This window comes from Apodemus sylvaticus, chromosome X, assembly GCF_947179515.1.
Source record: "Apodemus sylvaticus chromosome X, mApoSyl1.1, whole genome shotgun sequence".
NCBI classification, from domain to species: Eukaryota; Metazoa; Chordata; class Mammalia; order Rodentia; family Muridae; genus Apodemus; species Apodemus sylvaticus.
Window position 1 is genome coordinate 38,647,617 of NC_067495.1, and position 10,293 is coordinate 38,657,909.

The 10,293-nt window shown below is 34.4% G+C and overlaps 1 protein-coding gene across 1 annotated transcript; it reads left to right on the plus strand.

Annotated features, from left to right (window-relative positions):
- The first annotated feature begins 3,127 nt into the window (after positions 1 to 3,127).
- LOC127674433 (odorant-binding protein 1a-like) lies at positions 3,128 to 7,608 on the plus strand. Its single transcript, XM_052170221.1, has 6 exons — positions 3,128 to 3,178; positions 3,769 to 3,908; positions 5,025 to 5,098; positions 6,479 to 6,589; positions 7,269 to 7,367; positions 7,592 to 7,608. Exons 1-6 carry the CDS (start codon positions 3,128 to 3,130, stop codon positions 7,606 to 7,608), a joined length of 492 nt encoding a protein of 163 aa, XP_052026181.1.
- The last annotated feature ends 2,685 nt before the right edge of the window (positions 7,609 to 10,293 follow it).

The window sequence follows — 10,293 nt, forward strand, 5'->3', positions numbered from 1 at the left end:
CAAATGTTTAAAAAGAAGAGAATCAGAGAGAAAGTGAGAGGGTTCAGAGATAACTGTTGGAGGAAATTGCAGAACTACTCTGAAAAAACAGTGCAGAGATTTCTCCATTGGATAAACATAAATGCACCATGTGACGTTGTTAAACAACAGTTGTGTTTCACTTGTGTCCAATTGACTTGACATGATTTTTCTCAGTTACTTGCTCATATATGTTCGTTTCTCTTATATTTACATCAGGTAGGAAATGAAGATGAACTAAATATCTTAAAACTTGTCTTATGGTTTAGAAAAATGGTACATGTATAGTGTGGAATACTATTAAATGATCAGGAAAATGGAATCATGAAATTTGCAGATAAATGATGGGTTCTATAAAAGATTCTGTTGGGTGAGATAACCCAGATCTCAAAAGACAAATGTGTCATGTTTTCTTTCTTGTGTTCTTCCTAGCTACAAATCTGAAGATCAAGATTTATGAACCACTTGAGACCATGTAGTAATAGTCATGCCTAAAGTTAGTATCTATATCAAATAATTCACTTTATGGTACAGGAAACCCTGTAGAAGATAGAAATTATAGCCATGGGTGATAGAGAGCACCAAGCAAACATGCCATTTTTATTCAATATGAAGCATGGAGATATGAACAAACTGAAACTGAAGCACCACACAGAGGGCCAGCACAGGTCTGTACCAGAGAGAGACCTGGAACTACATGATGTGGACACATGCCCCATTTGTAAATCAGAAACCACTCCAATAGATAGCCACTTTCAAATCAAACTTAGTTTTCTTCAAAGGAATCTCACTGAGTAATGAAAATAAACTAAAGCACAGCTACAATCCCATCAGTAGATGGCCAACAGAAACTGGACTCAATGGTATGTTTGGAGGTTTCTATTCTCAAAATGTTGGCTTTTTCGTTTTTGAAAAATTAACTATTTTGTACATTTTATATTTTTGTTTTTGTTTTCCAATGATTTTTTTAACTTACTAATTTTATGTATTTACATTCCAAATGTTGCTGCAGAACGTCCCTCACCAAGGAGTCTTCTAGCAAATCCTGTTTCCCTTCATTTCTTTTCCCCCTTTTAATTACTATATCATTTCCATATATATTATGCCTTCCAAGTTATTGATTTTACTGGGATTCCAGAGTCTGTGAAACTATAGTTATGTTTTTCCTCTGTTTTCTTTTTGGCTCATTTTTCTGTTAGTTTTTGTGGTCCAATTTACTTGTGTAAGTATTGTATTTATTTTATTTTATTTTATTATGTATTATTTTATTATTAAACCTTAGAAGACTCTTTTGCTTTCTAATGAGAGACAGAAATCCAGTGCATCTAAATTAGTCGGGAGGTGAGTAGGAACTTGGAGGAACAGAGAAATGGAATTCCATAAACTGTCCATATTATATGAGAAAAAAACTAATTTGAATAGAAGGAAAAGGGTTTTTGGTTCACTCATCACAATAAAATCTTCCATTCATAGCAGGTGGAGACCAGTTCAGAAAACCAGAAACAACCAAAATTGAGAGATGTGGAGTGGAGTTATATCTATTCCACTGATTCCATAACCAAGAATCTAGCTGCATTGCAGTAGAAAGTATGGAAGCATTGTAAAGAGTAAAACGAGATAGAGTTAAAAGGGAGAGATGAAGAGAGAAGCTGTAGCCAAAAATGACACTATGACTAAATATGAGTTCAATTGGCAGAGGGAAGGGAATGATAATGTAGATTGGAAAGACCATGAAGCAACAATTCTATATTAAGAACTACAAGAAATGTAGGAATTAGAGAGTAGGAAGAGGGGAATTAAAGTTATTTTACATTAGATGATCAACCCTGTAAACCTATGTTCAAGTAAAATTATATATTTTCATCAATAGCATTATGTGTGTGTGTGTGTGTGTGTATCAAAAATACCCAAAGAACTCTTACACCACATTGAATGAGATCAAGAGAATGCATATGGGAGGCATTAGAGGGAGAAAAGGAAGTGGGAAATTATGTAACTATTACCTCAAAAGCCAATAAATGGAGATAAAGCTACAAAGATGATGTCAGAAAGTACACACCTTTACGGTTTTCCAGTTATGCAGCTATAAACCATTGGTTTTCAAAGAAAAATACTGTGATATTAACTGTAGCTTATTCCATGCTATAGTTCCAGAGGAGAAACAATTCTCTAGAATTTTGATAGTACATTTGGTTGTTCTTGGATATGGCTGAATACATCCTGTTTCCAATGACAACCGAAATCTTGGATCTGATGTGTAAAGAAGTTAAAATTTTGCTTGGAAGAGGGACATTTTATTATAGCTATAAAGCATTAATTTTAGCTTGAATGCAGTCCACTTATGGACATGAACAATCTTTCAGAATATTACTTTTTACATACTTTTACACTTGCTTTGTTTTCTCTTAATCTACAATCTTTGTAATTATAAGCAGTGAACACCTGACCTATTTTTCTGTATTTATAGAGCTATTTTTCAATTATCTCTCTTGTAGCTATGTACATGTGGTGGTGGATGATATTGGAATGGAAGAATGAAGAAGTCGATATATGGAAAGGTTTAAATGTAGGAGAAGACTTATGACTATATCCTTATTGTCCTTACTCTTTAACAAATTTTCAAGCAAGCATGTGGTTACTCTGGCTCATATTGCCAAAGCCAGAGTTTTAAATTCCTTTATCTGAACAGTATTAGGCTATGATTCAGAATGTATCTTAACTTGCATGTTACCTTGGTTAAATGAATCTTATATGCATAGTGATATGCATTGTGACATTTACCCACCACTACATTTCTGGAGCCAAAGAATTACTCACAAATGCTATCATAGTGACACTCCTTTCATTCTAACTGTAATGCTCGATTAATCATCAAAACATATCACTACCTGGCAGATAATCTTATTCCTTTAAGGACATGAGTTCATATTTCATCTGCCAGGGCACAGCAGGAAGTACTGAACAGAACTATGTTGTTATAATAGGAAATCATTGGTTGATTCCATGTCCCTCCCTTCCACTAACTGTATAAAAACCTTTGTCAGTCCACATCCTTCACAATTAGTTATCTACTTTGAGCTTCGGAAGAAGAGCAAAGTCAGGTGCCATCATGGTTAAATTTCTGCTGCTGGCTTTGGCATTTGGACTGGCTCAGGCTGAGGTAAATGTGTGAGGTCTGTGTTTGTGTGTGAGCTTTCTCAGTAGCATCATTCTATGGATGTGATATGTCATTCAGTTTATCCATGCAAGTCCATCTTCATTAAATTAGCATTCTGAATTTTATTCAGGTACATTTTTCCAATCAGATGTTTTCTAAGATGAAAGGTGTGAAATAATGGATTGGATTTACACATTGTATGAGGACAAAAGATTAGCAGTCTCTGGTGATATATATATATATATATACATATATATGTATATATATATGTATATATATACATACACATACACACACACACACACACACACACACACACACACACACACACATATATATATATATATATATATATATATATATATATATATATATATATATATATCAAGTCATCATATATTTTGAGTTCCTGGAAATATTATTTTGAATGAACAGATGAAATATCCAGTAATTTTAAATATAACAGTGAACAAGAAAAGAACTATGAATACCTACTCTTAAAGTGTCGTATAGCTTTTGAGAAAAGTGTGAATACAAACTCATATTTTAATGGTCTATATGGCTTTCTTTTGTCATTTTTATTGCTTTTCCAGATTGAAGGAGAATGGATAACTGTTGCTATTGCTGCTGATAATGTAGACAAGATAGAACCAGCTGGAGAAATGAGACTCTATTGTCGTGAAATTACTTGTGAAGAGGAATGCAAGATATTGAAAATCACATTTTATGTCCAGTAAGCAAATAATCCAGAATGTAAACACAGCAAAATATTTTCGTTTCTTATAATTCTTTTGTTTTTCTTTTTGTTTGATTGTTTTGATTTTTGAGACCGGGTTTCTCTATATAGCCCTGGCTTTCCTGGAAAACACACTGTATTCAAGGCTGTCCTCAAACTCAGAAACTGGCTTGCCTCTGCCTCCTGAGTGATAGAATTAAGGGTGTACACCATCACTGTCCATACCATTCCTTACTGCTAAAGCGATGTACTTTTCAGAGGAATGTTGTGATTCTGGTCATGAATTCAAAGACCCCATTTGTAGAAATGTGATAATATTATTCTACAATGGGCCATATCTGGATACCACTCAGAGAGAAAATTCATTTCTCCAATTTCATGAGTACACCCTGAGGGATCATTGTGTTTGGAGGGCTGCCAATGAATTTTAACATCTCTTTCAGACAACGAACCCTCTAAAGAAATCATCTGTAGTTAGGTGAGGGGTTTGATCACCTAGGTCAGAGCTATAGATCTTATATAGTTCAATCAGTGATTTCAGAAACATACTCCACCCATAGGTCAGATAAATCTAGTTTTAGTATCTTTATGAAGTCTACATTTAAAGATTCTCTCCGACATTTGATGACTATGTTTCATGCCTGCCTGCATATATCAAAAAGAACTGAGAATGCTTAGAACCATTTATATTTTATAGCCACAACTTTAACTTTTAGGTTACATATAATGCCTCTTAAAATATATACATATAATCCCATATCTATATTATGGCTGGACTATATCAGGAGAATTTTCATACAGAAATTCTTGCTCAATGACTATTCAAGTTTGTATAGGAATATCACCAGAATCTTCATAGTATGGGGAAACTTTGGCACAAATAAAGAAATGCAACTCTGTGACTGCAGCCAGTATGATACTTTTTGAACAAGAAATAGAAAAAAATTTAGGTGACTGATTAGGGAAATCATAGGTACTTAGGTCCTATCTCTGTACAGTGACAACATAATTGATCACAGTTTTTCCTTAAATGCATTATAACACTTGATGATCTTTAATATGAATTTGTTGGTAGCAATGAACAAACCATGGTTCTTCTCTCTAATATTTTAGTGAAAATGGACAATGCTCTTTGACCACAGTCACTGGGTATTTGCAAGAAGATGGTGAGACCTACAGAACCCAGTGTAAGTACAGGTTCAGAGAGCTCCCTCTGAGACTGAAGAATTGTGGTTTATGTTGATGGTTCAGCTGGCCAATGGTACACAGGTCAAGATCAAATTTGGTTGTTTGGAAATTGATTAATCTCTCCAACCACTTAAGATATGTTACCGAGTACAAATATATTTTTGGTCATCTGAGGTTTACTTGGAGAAGACCTTTGTTATATAAAGATGTGAATAATTTTAACAATACAGTTTGCAAGTAGTTTTCTAACAGAAGCATTATTTCCAGATAATTCTTATTGTTTCTTAATATTGCATCAATATTTTACTTGCAAATCCTGCTACTCCATAGTAGGTCTCAATGTTATTAAATATATTTGATGAATTCTTATGTCTTCTCCCTCTGTTCTTGCAATAAGAACATGATCTGTCCTCCTTGAGTGAGGGGAATTTTAGTTTAAACTTTTATTTTAAATATTTATTTTCTCAGACTTGGTAGGTAATTTAATATTCTGAATATTGACTGAAAACTTTCATTCTGAAAAGCAGGTCTGCATAATACATGTTAAAATATTTCCAACTGAATTCTTCAATGTTGTAAGAAATCCTAAAGCAATAGCAGCATTATTAATATGCATTATACATAACTTGACTTTGCACTTGATATTAAAGCATGCAAAACAAACAAATAATCAAGCACCAGATGGTACACTCTATTGTCCTGAATATTTGTTACCTAACTTTATATGATTATTCAAAAAGTGACGTGGAATCGAAAGGTACCAGACCCTAGTATTCTTTTACTTTCTTGTATATTTGCTCACAGAATATGTACAATTGTTTCTTACAAGTCTCTATCTCTGTCTGTCTCTGTCACTCTGTGTTATAATCATACACACTGTGAACATCTAGTAATCTCTAAGTATGTCTTACGTACATCATTTTCATTGATAATAGTGAAAGTACAATATTTTGTGCATGTTATTAATTAGTAACTATCTCTTTGACTACATGTGTACATTTCTCATCAAGTGTTCCAATGTTTAAAAAGATAGTTTTGACTTCTCAAAAAATTCACCAACAGCTTTTGATATCTGGTTAAAAATGCCAATAGTACTTGACCAATATTCCCACAAGTCTAAGCACAAGATATTCAGAGAACTGGAAAGTCTCTATACTTTGGATTTTTGATCAGTTTTGTAGCATACAAATAGATATTATTCATGTTATAATGTAGTGTGGGAAATGAATGTCTACAGGAACAGGCATGTATGCATGGATCGTATATTTGTGAATCAGATATTATTGCTACTCTCATGGTCAACATTAATGTTACACAAATAGGTGACATCAGAAATTTGAGTGTCACTGACTTTTGAAATATTTCTATTATCATTACAGATCAAGGGGATAATCATTATTTAGTTGTGAAGCAGACACCAGAGAACATAGTCTTTTACAGTGAGAATGTTGACAGAGCCGGCCGGAAAACAAAATTGATATTTGTTCTTGGTAAGAATGGCAGTGGATCTCTGTAATAGTAACAAAGGTACTACTCTGAAAGTAAGAACTAGGTCAGATTCAACATTCCCCTTAGTACAGTGTTATAGGATGTCCAAAGTTCTTTCCACTAACTGATAACCACATTGTGTATGGACCTACATGAATGTTGTATTGTAATAGAGTAGCATGACACTAAAGACTGTGGGCAAGGAAGGAAGTGATTAGAAGAGTTCATGTTCATGTTTCCTCCCCGGACAAATGGAGCATATGTGATTTTCCCAATGTTCAGACCATTTTCAGTGTCATTTCAATAAATGTGTAGAAAATTAAACATAGAGTATAGCCCAAGAGAAATGGGAAACTTCAATCTTCCATGGAAGTTCTTGACACTTTTATTTTTAAGAGTAGATAAGATTGATATGTATAATTTACATAGACAAATAGTTTCTACGCTTTTGTTCATCATGAAATACTGGAAATTGATCTCATACCACAAGGTTCACCTTCTTAGTTATGTCTATGCTTCTTGGGTTAATTTTTATTAACAGTATTGACCCAATCCAGGGTGGATGGATTTGGAGAAGTTGGGATTTTTCATTAAATATCATAGTAGAACACAAAGGAAGCAAAGAACATAATGCATGTTTGTCATGAACAATTCTCTGACATTAATATTCATGGAATGCAGGACATAAAACTTTAACTCATGGACAAAAGGATAAACTTGGTGAATTTGCCTTGTCAAAGAACATTCCTCCTGAAAACATTCGAGAAGTCCTGGATATAGGTAAAGTTAATGCATTTATTTTTGCAATAGCATATATATGTATATATGTTAAATATATTAATATTCAGATACAAACTTATCTCTATTCATATATGTATATGAATATACATATATTCATATGCACACATCTCATTCCTGATTTAGATAGAAATTTTTGGGAGCCGTTCTTATGTTCTTGTGATAACATCTTTGTTTCTCCTTACCCCACTTACTTTCTTTTACAGATCCCTGTCCTCAGTAACAATCTTCTGTAGGTGAGTAGACAGAGACACCAGATGTAACCATGTCTCTGTTTTAATTGAGAAGTGTTTTTACATCAAATTTTGACATAAGCATGTGAGTAAAATTACTTCTTTTTAAATGAAGCTAAATGAAGCAAGAGTGTTATTAGTGTTTTGTTTATGTATAGCAACAAGTATTACATAGAGAAAATTTTCATTTATAGAACAATATTAAATGCTTTTTGTCATTCAGAATTGTTAATGTTTCTATTTTGAAATATTTCCCTCAAGAAAATGTGCATTTTTTATTTGAAAACTTTTCAATCATATACGATTTGTGGAATACATTTTCAGCATATTTGGTATAAGCCTGTAATCTTTTCAATATGTACTTTGATCACTATCATTTTAAATTTGCATGTTGGACCACATTGTCATTATTTCCTCTAGTAGCTCTTTATATATCCAATGTATGGGGCATGGGTTATTTCTATGAAAGAATTCCTTATGTATAATTCTTTCTCTTTAATCTATATTGTTATATTTAACTTTGTTCTGTTGAAATCTAAGTGATGAAACCTTTCCTATCAGCTCAATCATGTGTTTTTTCGTTTGCAGAGATAACAACAGGAAGAGAATTATGCCTCATAACCTCTTGACTGTGGAATCAGTATCATGTATAACTCAACTTTCCTTTCAAAATACATTATTTTCCTCCCCTGTGCAGTCAAGGTACTGCATACCTGACTTGCCTTTCCTACCTCTTCTCATGACCTGTTCTTCCCTTTTTCAATGATTAAATAAAGTGATTCAAGAAGCAATAATGACCTTGTGAAAGAGTCTCACTTAAAAGGCACATGAATATAATACCTAAATATATGTAACACACAAATGTTGAACAAATGATATATTTATATGTAAAATAATTGTACTATTTGAAAATGTCACACTTCAGGAGGCAATGGCAAGAAGGTCACAGAACTGAACTTTAGATTTGGCTTAGTATATAGTTTCACCTGTAATTTGTCATAGGAGGTTGTATTATGCCAGCACGCTAAAATATTTCACATAGCAAACTCATTGGTTCTGGCTACATTTTCCATATTATTTAAAATAGATAAATATATTTTCCAAAAATACATCTAAGTGCATTATCTTTTATATAATGACTCCAGCAATAAAATGAATCCAGGTATATTCAAATAGTATACAAATAACTCAATCAGTTTTGAAGAATAGAATAAATTCACTGCAATCCATCATACCAAACCCTACAAATATGTATTTATACACTATATTTTTCTATGTGTATTGCAACTAATAACTTAGAACTCAGTAATATATCAAGACCGAAAAAGCAGATGCAGTCTTATTAGAGGGATGAAACAGTGAAAGGAAGAAGATGCTAGACAGTGTTGTTGCATTCTGTTTGGAAAGTGTAAAGATGACACAGATGCAAAGTAGTATTCATAAGCAGCTGATGTGATTAAGAAACCATGCCACAGTCTTTCTGTTGTTGACAGAAAGCTGTTAATTCATATGACTTTCTGTGACTTGTTAAAAGATTTCACTTTTATAAAGTCACATATGTATAATGATTGTTTTACAGTCCAGCCATTTTCTGCTCCCTGTCTATCCTCAAACTGTACCTCATCCCATTCTTTCTCCCCTGTCTCCAATAGGATGTACCATAACTCCTAGACCACCCATACACACCTTATCAGTCTTCCTCACTCCTTGGGCCCCCAATTATCTCAAGGGTTAGGTGCATCTTCTCTCACTGAAGTCATACCAGTCACTGAAGTCCTCTGCTGTGTATTTGTCAGGGGCCTGGTGCTAGCTAGTGTGTGCTGCTTGGCTGTTGACTCAGTATCTGAGAGATCTCAGGGGACCAGTTCTGTTGAGACTGCTGGTTTCCTATGGGGTCACTCTGTTCCTCAAATTCTTCCAGCCATTCCCCAATTCAAACACAGGGGTACCACATCATCAGATCTTTGCTTGGGTATAATTATCTGCATCAGTCTTTGTCAGCTGGATTTTGGGCCTCTTGGAGGAGAGCCATTCTAGGCTCCAATCTGCAAGTACATCATAGAATCAGTAATAGTGTCAGGCCTTCGAGCCTTCTCTTGAGATGTGTCCTAATTTGAGAATATTACTGAACCTCTTTTCCCTGTCACTTCTCCATTTTTGTTGCTGAATTTCTTTTAGACAGGAACAATTCTGGGCCAGAGTTTTTGACAATGGGGTTGTAATCCTATCCCTTGACTGTATGCACTGTCTTTCTACTGGAGATGGGCTATATGAGTTCCTGCTCCCCACTGTTGCATATTTCGTCTAAGGTCCATACCACTGAGTCCTGAGAGTTTCTCACCTTCCAGGTCTCCGGTACATTCTAGAGAGACCCCTGACCTCTTAAATCCTGAGGTTGCCTGTTTCCATTCATTCTGCTGGTCCTCAAGGCTTTACTACTGAAACCCTCCCAGAATCCCCTGTCAGGTTCCCCCTTTTCCCTGCCCTTCCTCTCCTAACCTTATCCCTCCCTCTCTCCCCTGTGATTGCTTTCTTCACACTCGCAAGTGAGACTGAAGCATCCTTATTTGGGCCTTTCAGCTAGTTAACCTTCTTGAGTTCTGTGCATATTTTTCTGGGTGTTCTGTAATTTTTTGCCTGATATTCATTTATCAGTGAGTACATACCATACATGT